Source organism: Triticum dicoccoides, chromosome 5B (genome assembly GCF_002162155.2).
Source record: "Triticum dicoccoides isolate Atlit2015 ecotype Zavitan chromosome 5B, WEW_v2.0, whole genome shotgun sequence".
Lineage (NCBI taxonomy): Eukaryota > Viridiplantae > Streptophyta > Magnoliopsida > Poales > Poaceae > Triticum > Triticum dicoccoides.
In genome coordinates, this window is record NC_041389.1 from 622,247,358 (window position 1) to 622,262,824 (window position 15,467).

Consider the following 15,467-nt stretch of genomic DNA (forward strand, 5'->3'; position numbering starts at 1 on the left):
AAGTTAAAAAACACTCCGAGTGGAGAGAAATCCTCCCACTCGGGGGCTTAGCCGCGACCCCGTAATCTCCTAAGTTAAAAAACACTCCGAGTGGAGAGCAATCCTCTCACTCGGGGACTTAGCTGCGACCCCGTAATCGCCTAAGTTAAAAAACACTCAGAGTGGAGAGAAATCCTCCCACTCGGGGGCTTAGCTACGACCCCGTAATCGCCTAAGTTAAAAAACACTCCGAGTGGAGAGCAATCCTCTCACTCGGGGACTTAGCTGCGACCCCGTAATCGCCTATGTTAAAAAACACTCCGAGTGGAGAGCAATCCTCCCACTCGGGGGCTTAGCTGCGAGACTGTAATCGCCTAAGTCACAAAGGCGTCGACTAAGCATTACCTCTGAGCTATGCCACAAGTACAATGTTCCATCCCTTTCCGCAAGGACGACGAGGCGTCGACTGAGCACCACCTCTAAGCTATGCCACAAATACAATGCTCCGTCCCTATCCGCAAGGACGATGAGGTGTAGACTTAACATCGCGTTTGAGCTCCATCACAAGTACAATGTACTTTCATTCGGCAAAGGGTGAGAAGATCAAATCCACTCAGAACCAAAGCACAATCAGAAACAGTTTGAAAAAACAAAGCAAAAGCCATGATATTCAAAGAAATCCAAGTTCGGATAAACCCTGCAAAAGTTCAGAACTGCACCGGGCAAGAGTACTCAGGCATCAAGCCTGAAAGAGTTTAACGATTACACGATCACTCGACATTCCGAGGCAAATAACTGTGGGGCATAATGTTTTTCAGTCACTCGTCAGGAGAAGGGCTGGCTGGATCACAGAAACTGTCCAGATCAATGTTGTCTGCAATGCGAGTGGCAACTTCAAGGAAAGTGTCCATGAAGGACTGGAAAGTGCGCTTCTTGGTGTTCACAACCTTGAGGGCCGCCAGCTTTTCTTCTCTGGCGTCTTTACAGTGCACTCGGACCAATGACAGGGCAACATCAACACCATAGTGTGTGGACGATTTCTTCCATTCTTGCACTCGGCCAGGGATCTAATTCAGTCAAGTCATCAGCGACTCGAGATCTTGTGAAAGTTCCGCCTGTGGCCAGAGTTCAGCCTCAACCCGAGTCATCGCCGCCTTCAGTCGGGCAAGATAAGCAACAGCACTATCCATGCGTGATTCCAACCGTAGCAAGTTCATCGTGACATCATCTTTGACAGGACAATTGATGGGGTCGAGACCCGTCTCGACCCGCCCAGTCTCAGCTTCAAAGTCCTGACAAAGTTCTGCGCAGTCAGAAAAAATGGTGAGTCGACAGTATGACAAAATGTACCAATCGACAACAATTAATCAGTCAAATGACAATACCTTCGAGCTTCAGGACCAGAGGACTCCAGCTCGCCCTTCTGGGCTTTGAGGCTTCCGACTTCATTGGTTAAGTTCTCCTTGTCCTTCTTCAATTGCTGACCTCCCGATTGGCCTCAGAGATGGCGGTCTTCAGCTTCGAGTTCTCCTCTTCCAACTTGCCGACCGAAGCCAGCTTCTTTTCTGCAAGCATTGTCTTCTCTCGCGCCTCCTTCTGAGCAGCAGCAAGATCCAGATCCTTCTTCTCTAGAGCCTTCTTCATTTTCTCTAAAGAAACAACACTCTTCAGACGAGCTTGAAGTTTACGGTTTTCAGTACGCACATCTGTTCGTGTGAAGTCACTCGGTTCAAAGAGACTAAAATAAAAAAAACACTGAGAAGCACGAGCCACAAGGTGGACAGGTGACGATTGGTTACCTCCCATGATGGCCGTTTCTTCCTGAGCAGTCTTGAGGTTCTTCTTCGCCAGTTCAAGATCAAGATTGAGGATGATTTTCTTCTTGTTCAACTCAGAAAGTTGAGCCCCAAGATCACAAGACCTCTACAGTCAGCGAGAGATATATATATCAGTCGACAGAAACAAAAGACAATCACAGTGAAAGTTACTCTAAGAATGCTGTCGAATCAAACATTCAACAATAGTCTCGGGGACTACATCCAGTGGTTGCACTTAGCGTGCCCCCACTGGTTTGGATCAACACTCAGCATGGTCTGCCCAGCATGAGTCAAAAAAAAGTAGATTCTCAGACCCCAGCCGACTGCCAGCAGTCGACCGTGGTCTCGGGGACTACATCCAGTGGGTGCACTCTGCGTGCCCTCACCGGTTCAGACAAACACTCGGCTCAGCATGAGTCGAGTGGAGTGGAAGACCTATTACACTCTAAGGCAGGCATACCCCAGTGGGTGATCGGATATGAAACATAGACCCATGATAGTAGATGCACATATGGGCAGCGAAGCAACAGCGGCAATTTTTCATGATTCAAAAGTTCAGTCAGGAGTTAACTGACCTTAATGTTGGTCTGCAGAGCGGTGCTAGCATTATAGGCCACATGACTGGCCTCTAGCATCACCTTCACTTGCCCCATAACAAGATTCACCTAGTGAAGAGCCTCCCTGACGACACTTGGCGAGTCGTCTGGAGTTTGGTATGTAGCAAAGAGTGATGGCACCAAGGCTGACGAAGCAGCCACTTGGTCGGATGCATGGAATTGCACTGGAGCAGCGGGAGTCGGAGCAGTCAACCCTGATGGGCGATCAGTCGTCAGCGGGTCGGCGAATGTGACGTTGGTCCGAACCGGATCTCCGGATCGCTCGACCACCGTCTCAAGCATCGGCGTCGACTGAGGGACTTGAACCTCAAGCGTTCTCCCGCTCGAGCCCTTGCCTCTCCTCCTCCTCTCCTTCAGGAGCACTTCTTCTTCTTCTTCTTCATCGGGAAGCACGACAATGTCTCGTGGAGCTGCAGCGAAAAGAAAACATCACAAATTCAACTGACCAACAAATCAATCGACGAACTAAGTTTTGGTCGAATGGACTTACCAGCTCTGGAGGTGGCCGTGTCATCGGTTTCCTCATCTCCTGGGCCCTTGTCAACATCCATGTCAGTCGCGGCAGAGGTTGGGCTGGAAAAGTGCATGGTCCGTTTGTTCAGAACAGAAGAATCAGTCGATAGAGGAGAACACAGAGAGGATACTCACCCAGAGGCAACAGGAACATCCATCTTAATCCTGGGCATAGTCTTCCGAGCTTTTGAAGGATCAACCTTGGGCTGCTTGGCGACTTTTTCTGTAGGCTCAGGAGTCGACATTCGAGTGCGCTTCTGTGCGTGAGTGCTTGGGGCCACGTTCTTACTGCGCCCACCCGCTGGATCATGGAGTAGCTTGGATCGACGTTCTGAACAAGGCGGCGAGTCGACCGGCTCCTCATCGTCTGACTCGTCGCTCTCCTCTTTGTCTTCATCATCCAAAGATTCCCATTCACTGCTCTCCTCCGCGCTGTTCTCTCCCTCCTGGCCTTGCTCCAGAACTTGCTCACCATTGGGCATCGAATACATCTCAGTATAAACCTACAAGACAAGAATTCGAGTAAATGTTAGTTGGATTCAATGGCAGTCGGAATATGTACCCAAAAATAGTCGGTAATGAAAGTCACACCTTGTCTGGCTGATTGCTGTCACTGAAGGGGTCGACTCTTCGGGAACCTCTGTGGTTATCCTTGTTGCCTGTGATACTCTTCAACCACATGGCCACTGTCTTAGCCGGTTCTTCCTCCGGATGAACCCGAGCGGTGTCGTCGACTCCAGAATACATCACATAGGGTGGTCACGGGCCTGGAGAGGCTGGATGCGTTGAGTGAGGAAAACCTCCAGCAGATCCATGCTAGTGACGCCTTGGTTGATCAGTTGGACCACCCTCTCAACTAGCATGTTTGTTTCCACGCTCTCAGCAACGATCACTTTTAGCGAGGGAGGAGTCTGAACACGGTCAAAGGTGAAATGAGGAAGACCAGTCGACTGGCCTGGAGTTGCGTGGTCCTGGCAGTAGAACTAGGTCGACTGCCAGCCCCTAACCGACTCAGGAAGGGTCATGGAAGGGAAAGAGCTCCTCTGCCTCTTCTGGATACCCAAATCCCCACACATCTGAATAACATGTGTTTTCTCGTCACTCGTGTTCGCTTTCTTCACCGACTGAGAGCGGATGGTGAAGATGTGCTTGAAAAGACCCTAGTGTGGTCGACACCCCAGAAAATTCTCGCACATGGACACGAATGTAGCAAGATATGTGATGGTGTTGGGAGAAAAGTGATGGAGTTGGGCATCGAAGAAGTTCAGGAAACCCCGAAAAAAGGGGTGCGGAGGAAGTGAGAAACCCCGGTCGACATGGGTGGCGAGAAGGACACACTCACCCGGTCGTGGCTGCGGCTCCGTCTCCCCCTCAGGCAACCATGCAGCACCCTTGGCGATCATCCCAGACTCCACCAGCTCGTCCAAGTCATCTTGCCGGAGAGAAGATTGGATCCAATCGCCCTGGATCCAACCTGGTGGCAACGCCGAGCGTGATGACGACCCACGATTCTGCTTCTTGCCTTTCGCCGCCCCCGTCGCCTTCTTTGCGCCTTCCAGCACCGTCGTCTTGTCCTTCACCATGGTGGTGGGGCGGCGGCGTCGAGAGTGGAGGAGCCGGATGCGGTGGAGAAGCAGGGGAGGAGAAGAGAAAACAGACGAGCACAGTGCAGGCGCCACGGCTCCGTCGCCTTATAAAGGCCCACTTCCGAGTGGCTGACGCGTGGGCCCAGGTGATCCTGTCAAATCCCACAATAGTCGGGCGCTGGGTACGTGGCGAAAAAGGTGGCGCGGAGATCGAGGAACTCATGTCTATCCATCCCGCTTACCATGGCACGCTCCGTCCCGCGCGTTTCCCCGCAATTTCGAATCATGTGAGATCCGAGGTACGCCATAACCAATCGCGCCAAAGATTCTGCGCCCAAAAACAACACTCGATAGGTGACGTTATAAATTCATTCGATGACTTTCTGAATCGATCAAGGCGACTGAAGCGAAGCTGAAGTTCGAACATGAACCTTCTGTCCTGCGTAAATACTTGTGAAGCGCAAGGGTCAAAGCAAGATCAACTCCAATCTTCTTTCCACTCGGACCTTAATCCATTCGGGGGCTAATGATGAGGATACAGACCTAGGGTAGGATCATAGGCCTGACCTATACGCCCTACCCAAAGTCACTACACTAGAAGCAAAGAAGCTCAAGAGACAATAGGGAGTACCCAATAAGGATGTCGAGTGCAATCCACTCGACCAATGGACCACTCGGGTACCCCTCCTTCCCAAAATCACGCGACCAGTCAACCACTCGACCATACAAGAAACCACTCGACCTACAGAAGACCAGAAGTCAGTCAGAACAGCAACGAGCGAGTATTAACTCCGTAGTCTTTAAGGTCATTAAAGGCACTTAAGGTCATTAAAGGCACTTAAGGCTGTCGACCGCCTCCAGGCTCAGAGACGTAGGGCTTTTACCTCCTCCGAGAGGGGCCTGAACTCGTAAACACTTGCGTACAACCTTGCCGTAGCTAGGACCTTGCCTCTCCATACGTACCCCCTATACTTACTATCAGACTTAGTACCACGACAAGAACCATACTTTTTTCACAAGGGGAGTAACTTTTTTGGGGGGAAAGTCCATCATGACTAGCTTTAATAACCTCAAGTAATAGTTACACCGTTCACCAATTGGCTAACTAAGAACTCATGAGGTTTGTTATTCCAACTGTCCTCACATTTATTACAAAAACTAAACTTTCCTAGCTCATGAGCAACCGAATTTTCTTAACAAAAACAATGAGTAAAGATGACCTTTCCTATAGAAGTAGTGATATCTATGCACTCAGTGAAGACAATTGCCGCTGCATCCCGCCACTGGTCTTGTCCTCGGCAACAGTTGATGACGGGAGTCCGACTCTACTTCTACCCTGTTGAAACCCAAGGAGTTCGTGAAATTTCAATCATCTCGCGTTGCCATTGCTTCAATCATGGCAAGTCAGACGCCAAGGGAACGAATCTACAAAACCCTGCAATAAAGCTTCCTTTTTCATCTCATAAGGTACCAACAGTAGCACCTGATCCTTCATCTGCATGGAATGGAGCATCCACATTTAGCTTTATAAATCTTGCCTCTGGTCTCTTCCACTTGTGCTCCACCGGTTCCGGCTACTTTGATAAAGATTTCATATAGTTTCCCACTATTGGCAGGAATGAGGGATGCCACCTGAAGTAAGGAGGGAATGAATCATGATGGGTGTCTCGTCGGTGAAGCCACCAGAGATACCAACAGCCTGCCGCGATTACCTCCTTGTCATTTATACTTGGCATGATCGTCATTGGTTGGTCCGGTTCCAACAGGAGAAATTCTAAGGTGGTTGACCATGATCGGTCCACTTGTATTGCATGTTCAATGCGATTAGCCAACCCTAGTCCGGCTCACGGGCTCCTCGCCAAGTCATACTGGAAAAACATATGCCGCATGTCTCCAAGGCCCCTATGGCACACCGGACACGGCTCGTCAATAGGGATGTGCCTATTAGCGAGTATGGAGTTTAGCCGGATAATTCCTCGCAAGGGACGCCAACAAAAGATTTGTACATTCCGTGGCACCTGTAACTCCCAGAGCTTCTTCCAGATCCCTGCTTACTGGTGGACGCTGAATTTGCAAGGGATTGACCCCTAAACTGGTGTGACCATTGTTGATGACAAGCACTCCTCACCGAGAATTTTCCATGCTTTGTAAGATGTCACACAATGAAATCATCAAATGCTTGGAAATTTAGTGGTATTTGCAGAATCCTATTTGCATGACATGGTAAAAAAATGACTCGTATCAATTGTTCATCCCAATGAGCGGTGACTGGATCAATAATCTCTACCACCCTTGGAATATCCATGGATCATTCCATATACTTACATTTTCCCCGAACCAATTCACCAAATGTGCCCTCTTTTAAACGTAGTCAAACCAGCCACCAAACTCTGCCATGTGAATGAAGATATTTTGCCTTCAAAATGCGAGCACAAATGGACTCCCGGTTTGTGATCAATCTCCAACACTGAGCGAGGGGAGTAACTTTGATCTACCTCAGGGATAGGTACACCACTGCTCAGATTTGTAACAGCGAAACTGAAGTTCTTTTTTCAAGCAGAATCCAAGCACGTGCATGTTTGCCGTTAGATGAAATCCAACGCTTAAGATTGATGCACGTCCATAGCTGTATGATCTCCTTTTTCTATACACACCGCAGACAAGCAGCGTCCCAAACCTTCGGTCGTGTCATTACAGTACACGTGTCACGTTTCTACATAACTTACACATAGTATCATCACGCCTTGACTCCGGCGTTGGGACCGGCGGCCGCCGCAGAGGAGAGGCTCTGGAGGTGCCTCTCGACGACGTCGAGGCCACAGAGCTCCTTGACGTCGGCCATGGTGGCCGGCACGTCCATCTGGAACGTCAGCGGCGAGCTGGCCGAGAAGTCCTTCCTGGCCGCCCTGATAGCCTCCCGCATCGCGCAGTGCACCGACGCCGCCATCAGCAGCGGCGGCTCGCCGGACGCCTTGGAGGAGAGCACGCGCTTCTTGTCGCGCGCGCTGGTAAGGAGCTCCACGTTTAGCTGTTTCGGGATGGTGTCCACCGTGGGGATCTTGTACGTCCACGTGCCGTCGTTCACCACCAGCCCGTCGGCGTTCGTCGTGTACTCCTCGTTCGTGAAGAACCCAACCCCTTGCACGAATGCGCCCTCCACCTGATCCATCAACCAAGAAACAATTCAGCTTACAACAATCTTCATCAACAGCAAGTGGCTGTGCCGACCGGTGGCGAGCTCACCTGGCCGAGGTCCACCGCCGGGTTCAGGCTCTGCCCGCAGTCGTACACCAGGTCGCTCCTCAGGATCGTCGTCGCTCCGGTCAGCACGTCGATTTCCACCTGCAATTCGGGCAATTTCCCAATCAGAAATTGGGATCCCTTGTTGTTGCGATTTGAATCTTTGGAGTTTGGATCATCGATCATGGTACCTCGCTGACGGCGGCCCCGTAGTTGATGTACTTCACGAAGGCTGGGTCAGGCGTCCAGTACGCCTGCGCCGACAGGTTCACGCTCGCCATGGTCGCCTGGGTAATCAAGGCCTTCCATGGCGCAGGCTTGTCGGACTTGGACTCGAGGCTCTCCTTGATGGGCTTGAGCCGCTCCACAAGCGTGGCGCACGACAGCCGGACCGCCTCGCAGCTGGTCTCGGAGGTGGTGCTCCCGCCGGTGAAGCCGCCTTGGATCATGCTCAACGTGTCGGCCTGGATAACACGCACCTTGTCGAGGAGCTCGTCGGCGTCGGAGCAGAGTTCAGCCAGCCCGTACGCCGTCATCTGCTTCACCTTGGTATATAACCCCTGCCCGATCTCCACGCCGCCGACCTCGACGGCGATGGACCCATCGTTCAGGATGGACACCTTCCCGGGCGTCGGACGGAGCCTCACCTCGTACGTGATGGGCACGCACGAGATGCCCCGCTTCTTCCACCTGCTCCCTCCGTTGAACCGCTCCACCGCGGCCGCCCTGGTCCGATACTCCGGCGACGAGGCCAGCTTGTCGAAGATTTCAACGAGGCTGTACGTCGAGGCCTCGCCGGCGGCGTCGCCGTAGAACTTCGTGAGGCTCTCGAAGCCGTGGAGGTTCTTCCTCCGGACGGTGTTGGTGTCGGCCGCGAGCGCCGACGCGACGTGCTCGATGATGGCCTCCGCGATGAAGCAGCCCTGCACGTCGCCGGGGCCGCGCATGGCTGACTTGGACGAGACGTTCGTCTTGCACACCTTGACGTCCAAGGCCAGGGCGCCCCAGTTGTACTTCTTCAGAGCACCGACGATGGCTGACGGGAGCGCCGGGCTCACATCCGGCGATATCCCGGCGTTGATCCCGAGGCCGAGGTGCAGCGCCGTGAGTGTGCCGTCCGACTTGAACCCGACGGAGTACTTCACCTTCATCGGGTGCCGCCCTCCCGCCATGATCATGTCCGTCTTGCGGTCGAGGTACATCCGGACAGGGCGCCGCAGCTTGAACGCTGCAACTGCACACGCACATGCCACCTGAAAACACAAACAATTGCAACATGATCAGAAGATTGTACACCTTTTTGTTGCTGTAAACCTCTGCTTGAATGGTTGGGGCTTCCACTTACATGGCATCCTTTCATTGCCTTCCCACCGAAGCCGCCGCCAACTCTTCTTGTGATGATGCGAACATTGTGGTACGGAATGCCGAGGCAGTCCGCGACGACATTCTGCGTGACCTCAGGTATCTGAGTCGAGGCATAGACGGTGATGCAGTTATCTTCGTCGGGGACGGCCAATGCGGTCTGAGTCTCCATGTAGAAGTAGTACTGTGATTCAAGTTTCACCTGTTGAAAATTGATAATGATGTTATGTAATGATCCTTGTCTGAAACTATGAATATAGACAGACATCCTACTAAACTGAACTATGTACCTCTCCTGATAAGATCTTGTGATCAGCTTCAGACATCCCTTGCTCGAAATCCCCAACTGGCTTAGGAGCCAAAAACGGGGGAGGATGGAAGTAGCTGTCATGTTGGATGGCATCCTCTATTGTCAGAATGGGCGGCTCAAGGTTCTCGGTGCTATACTCGATAACGGCTTGCTTCGCCGCCATATAGGCATACTTCTGTGTTTCAGCAATCTGATTGATGGCAAACCAACACGATAATAATATGGTCAGTTCTATCCCTCAAAATTTTGGGTAAAACATTACAGTAGTACTGGTTGTGCATTTTTCTTTTCTGAAACTGAGTTCAAGTGGTTCAGAAATAGGTACGTACCACAACGCCAATATTTTGACCGGCAAATTCAGAAACCGGATCACCGAATAGCGGTTCATCTCCTAGCCCCGGGAAGCTGGATCCAATATTCCTTCCACCGGCAGGAATGTCCTTTGCGGAGATAACGGTGATGACCTTTTTTGAAGCCAGAGATGATTTGAAGTTGACGCCTTTGATATGGGCATGAGGGTGTCTGCTGTAGATAAATGCTCCGTAGAGGCAATCCTTGGGAGCAGGGATGTCATCAACATACACAGCCTCCCCTGAACAAGAACCAAAAATATTGTCAAGTGCATGCTTTAGAATAGAAACTAGTGTACAATAGCAGAGGAAAGATAGCAGATGGTTGAGCATTGTTTGAACTAATGTACAATGAACAAAAAGAACTACCAAATGGTTTGGGTCTTTAAGGAAGACTATCAAAAGATGTTTTAGACTGGTAACCACAAACCATGTAAGAATTCCTAAAAAAAAAAGACACCTTAAGAAGCAAACTGGAATCAGAGTATAGGAGTATACCAGAAGCTTGTAGCTCGGCCCCCGCTTTTGTGGATGGCTTGCCGACAGGTTTATATTCTTCGGTGAAAACCAGTTCCTGCCTTGAGCGGATCGGCAAATCATTGCTGGCAACCTTACTTTGCTTTTCTAGCGAGGATGCGCCATTTCCATTCATGGTTCCATTAGTAGATAAACCATTGGGAGTAATAGCCTTCGCCGGTTCATCCAGGTCGGTAGCAAGTGAAGACAGGAAACTGAACAAGAAACTGACAGCCAGGCTGACTCTGTACTCAGGGTGTGTGGTGCCTTCTGACGGCGAGATAACATCTTTCAGCAACCGAACCGCTTCAAGTATCACAGATGCACTCATTGATTTCCCCTTCAAGAATTCCTCCACCTTCCGAGCCCGTGCCGCGTGATCGACACCGTAGGCGCCGAACGCGAGGCAGATTTCGTCGACGATGAGCTCCCCTGTTGCTGCATCCCCTGAAGTCCTTGCCAGGAATGCAGAATTCACATAGGACACAGCATTGCCGAATGGTCTGGGGGCTGCACGAGATGTCTCGAAGATGACATTGTCTGAACCCCAGTCAGGGACAAATATGCTGAGCAGTATGGTCTTGGCATCACAGGGAGGCTGCTCCAGAAATTCCTCCAACGTCAGGCACAGCATTTTGGAAGCCGTTTGGATGGTGACCGTGGAGCCGGCAGAGAGAAGAACGGTGGCGATGTCGGATGGGAACTGCAGCCGCTGCGCCATGATCACATTCCCGCCGATGGTCGCCGTGTTCCGGACGAACGGCGAGGCCACCTTGCTGAGGTGACCGGCGATCTTTCTGAAGACCGGAGTGCCATCGGAGAAGACCTCGATGGCTTTGGAGATGGACACGGCTGCCCCGATCTCCACCCCCTTGCTGCTCCTGTCGATGACGGAGAGCTCCGGGATCCCTTTGATGTCGATGTACTTTTCATAGAGGTCTTGATCCTTGTACACTCCGGCGCCGGTGTTTGACGCCACGATCTTGACTGAATTTCCGTCGAACCAGTTGGAGTCGAAGAGGCTATGGAGCTCCTGGATGCTCCTGGGATGGTACCAGCCATCTTCGCTGGCTATCGCCGCCGGCACATTGTTCGTCTGCTGATCAACGGAGGCCTTGATCTCAGACTTGAGGAACTCCGGGAAGGTGCAGACGGCGCCGCTGGTGTATTCCGGCAGCTTGCCGACGTCGGCGCGGTCGGTGCCCTTCTTCCAGAAGGAGTTGAGCCCGAGGTCTTCGAGGTCGACGTCGGCGGCGAAGCTCTTGCAGGCGTCAACGATGGGCCTGTAGCCCGTGCATCGGCAGAGGTTGCCGGAGACTGCGTGCTCCGCCTCGCACGACGTGAGCTTGGAGAACCCCGGCGGTGGGGCGGGCTCGCCGGCGGCGCCGGGCTTGTCGGCCTTGACGAGGGCGGAGAAGATGGACATGCACATGCCGGGGGTGCAGAAGCCGCACTGGGAGGCATGGAAGCCGGCGAGGCGCTGCTGGACGGGGTGGTAGCCATCGCGGGTGTTGCCGATGCCCTCGCTGGTGGTGACCGAGCAGTGGTTGAGGCTGCCTACGAGCGTCAGACAGGAGCTCGCGGAGAACTCGGTCACCTCGTCGGTGGCCGGGTCGTACTTGGAGATGAGCACCACGCATGCGCCGCACCCACCTGCGCGCAGCAACGTGACGTCGTCGTTAATTAGAAACACACCAGGCGAGACGAATCATATAAAATGAGAAAGAACATTCCTTCAAAAACATAAAAGAAAAATATTTGCTGAATGGAATAATTTGCTCCTGAATAGAACGAATAATTTGCTGAGTGTAAAATAAAAAGGCATGTCCTATATGCTAGTCATTTAGATGTCTGAAGTTTCCTGGGAAGGACAAAAGTATTGTGACCTATCATGTCTCTATGAAACGTTTGCACAAAGATAGAAGGCATGAACATATGTGTTGACATCTTATATATGTTGTAAAACGAATTAGATCTTATGGAACTTTAAGATATTCTTTTACGGTTTAATGTTCACGGAGGCAAGTGATGGAGCTACCACCCACAACAAAAGAAGGCCAAGGCCAGGACCAAAAGATGCACATATTTAGCAATTGGCATACTGTACATTTGTGTATGTATTGTACCGATTTTAAAAGCATGAATCACTTGGGATATTTTTCATTTGAGTCGTCCAAACCTTTTAACCCAATTTCTTTAAGTATTTATCCGACGGCTGTGAACAATTGTCACCTCCCTTAATTATGTTAATTATTGTCTCATAATTAAGTACTTTCTTAGTTCATTATGCATACTTAAAGTTGTTCTTTCAGTACTTCAAGAAATTGTTTTTTATGTGATACTTTTTTAAAATAATATGCCATGTCCTTTGCTTTCTTAAAAGGGAACACATGCTTTTAATATAAAAACATCGACGATTACATTGTTTTTGTTTATTTATGCATGTTAGCTCAATGTACTTTGCACCCATACCATTACTATTTTATACCAAAATAATGACGAGTTGGTGTAATACTTTTGATCTAAGTCGTCGACGATACTTCCATCGATGGCTCGCTGTTTAAGGTGAACAAGACTAATTCTTAATTCCATACTCATGGCATGTTTAATTTCTACTAATTCACTCTATGTGGTATTCTTATACGGTACATTTCTCATGCGGTACATAATGGCATTGCAGGTGCAGAATTGCAAATTCAGTTAGAGAAGTGTGTAAGTGTGTTTACCTAGCTAGGGTCAAATAAAACCATATTTTGTTTTATTTTGATTTGGTGAACAAACGACAGTCAGAGAGAGTACAGATTTTCATGAAGTCCTCTGAGTTTTCGCTACAAGATGAGTCAATTGTGGAGCCTACGGCAATTTTAAAGTTTCTCTATTTTGTGTGTGTGTGTGTGTGTGTGTGTGTGTGTGTGTGTGTGTGTGTGTGTGTGTGGATCCTATGGTCTGTTTAGTGTGTTGTTCCTGTAAAGTCGTTATCAATGTAAGGACAGAAAGCATCTGGGACAATGATATGGGCCAAAGCATGCTACTGACTACACTGCCGCTATATATGTATAGCAAACTGAAACACGCGCCTGGTTTTTCTAAGATGGTTAGCTGCAGGCCGCAGCGTATGGGACCTGACCAGCTAACAAAAGAAAGATTAACAATTGCAAAACGGAGAATATACTAGGTCCAATAATTTGGGATGGGTGCATGCTCATGCTGCATGCCTGCTCCACTAGGAGAAAAGTAGGACGGCAGCTAGCGTATCCGGCCTTTTCACTCCATCATGCCTGATTGAACTGTGAAGTAGTACTAATTCTGCACCCAATTGCCTTCTCAATACTACTACTACATGTTATCTCAAACATAAAGCGAAAGATACTACTGGCTCCGATCCAAATTAATTGTCGTAGCTTTAGTAGATCGAAGGGAGTACTAAATCTCCGAACCATCGGTAGCCGGGCGCACTTGAAAGGAAGTGTCAATTTCGAGCATACATACACTAGGCGTTTTTGGCTAGGTACTCTCTTTGATTGCTGTCTGTGCTGTCAAAGTGTCGAGAGCAGTTGGAAAGTGCAGGGAACAAGTGGCCCGACATACATACTCGTGGACTCGTGGTGCGTCGATGAATGAACGATAGCGATAGCTGCCTAGCCAGCACCAAGAGAAGAGAGCAACAGAATATATTCCACACGGACATTACGGGTCCTAGCTAGATCGGTACGCGCCGAGGAGGAGGAGCAGGAGAAAGCAATACGATTTGCAGAAAAAGAAAGCCCTCGACATTTTTTGTAGTTCCTGATGAATGTGCGCTAGCGCTGGTAGCTACCGTAGGTAGGTCGCACAGCAATGATCTTAGGATTGGCCCACCTTCGCTTTAGGCGTTATACATACTCTGTTTCTTTGTATTTCGCCTTCTTAATTTTCGTTTGTGTGAAAGAACTTGTTTGGCTGTGTGAGAGAATTTTTTTTGATGAATGAGCTAGCACCAAAAGAAGAGAACAAACAGAATATATTCCACACGGACATGATGGGTCCTAGCTAGAATCGGTGCGCGACGAGGAGGAGAAAGCGATGGGATTTGCAGAAAGAGGAAGCGCTCGACATTTCTGTGGTTCGTGATGAATGGGTAGGTATTATATTAGGTAGCACAAAATGAGAGAAGAAGCAGCACCGATGTGGTTGCTGGCCCAAGAATGGGTACTGTATGTGCCGTGGTGGCTACGTGCACATATTTTGCTTCTCCCTTTCTGCGTGTTTCGTGGTTTGATTCCCTACGCCTGCGCGCGTGGGTGGAGAGAGATCGGCGACCAGGCGATCCAGGAGCAGGAGTCCGGTCGGTAAACTGAAAACGATGGCAGATGAACTCTCCCAACGACTCGTCGGTTCGGAGCTTTGGACCATTCATCTGATAAGATTCTCACCGATCGAAACCGCAAGGATAAAATGAAGCTAGCTAATAATGGAATGGAGAGCCGGTTGGTGTTGGGGGTGCTCACCTTCGCCGCAGCCGAGCTTGGGCCCCCGGACGGGCGTGCGCGTGCGGAGGAACTCCAGCAGCGTCGTCGACGGGTCGACGCCGGCCGCCTCGCGCCGCACGCCGTTCACCGCCAGCACCACCCGCTCCCCCGCCGCATCCTTCCCCAACGAGCCCATCTCTCTCTCCACGACCAACAGCTCCCTACTCGATCCAGGTGCACCACTCAACAAGTGCGCCGAGGCCGGCGGCTATAGCTCTATCCTTTATACAGGGCTCCGCTAGAGCGGTAGCGCCCGCGCGAGGGACTTGGGCCTTGGGGCTAGTTTGGTTGGAGACCTGGCTAAAATTTACCTGGCCTGAAGCGTGCCTGAGACTAGCCTGGAGTATGTTTGGTTGCTATCCTGGGAATTCAACTACTAGCCTGGCCTGGAGCGTCTTGCATGGCCATTAGCCTGGTTGAGTCACCAGGCGCGTGTGTTAGCCTGGCCCAGGCGCTGGGAATCGGTAGCCTGGGTTGTGCCTGGATGCTAATCTCACCTTCCCTTGCATGCAGTTCAGTGGGGCCACAGGCTACTAGTTGTTTATTGGCTGATAATAGCAGGTCAGGCTGTGGACACGTACCAAACAAGTCGCATGCAGGCTAGCCTGACCAGGCAGTTTCTTTGGAGTTTTCAGGCGCACACCAGGCTCTAGTTTTACCCAGGCATCC

General features: G+C 50.6%; 1 protein-coding gene across 1 annotated transcript; it reads right to left on the reverse strand.

Annotated features, from left to right (window-relative positions):
- Positions 1-7,033: 7,033 nt before the first annotated feature.
- LOC119312132 (probable aldehyde oxidase 2) lies at positions 7,034-14,978 on the reverse strand. Its single transcript, XM_037587867.1, has 8 exons — positions 14,778-14,978; positions 10,273-11,943; positions 9,754-10,016; positions 9,405-9,614; positions 9,098-9,316; positions 7,944-9,005; positions 7,756-7,854; positions 7,034-7,672 (listed from the first exon to the last, which is right to left on the reverse strand). Exons 1-8 carry the CDS (start codon positions 14,932-14,934, stop codon positions 7,250-7,252), a joined length of 4,104 nt encoding a protein of 1,367 aa, XP_037443764.1. The 5' UTR covers positions 14,935-14,978; the 3' UTR covers positions 7,034-7,249.
- Between the last annotated feature and the right edge of the window lie 489 nt (positions 14,979-15,467).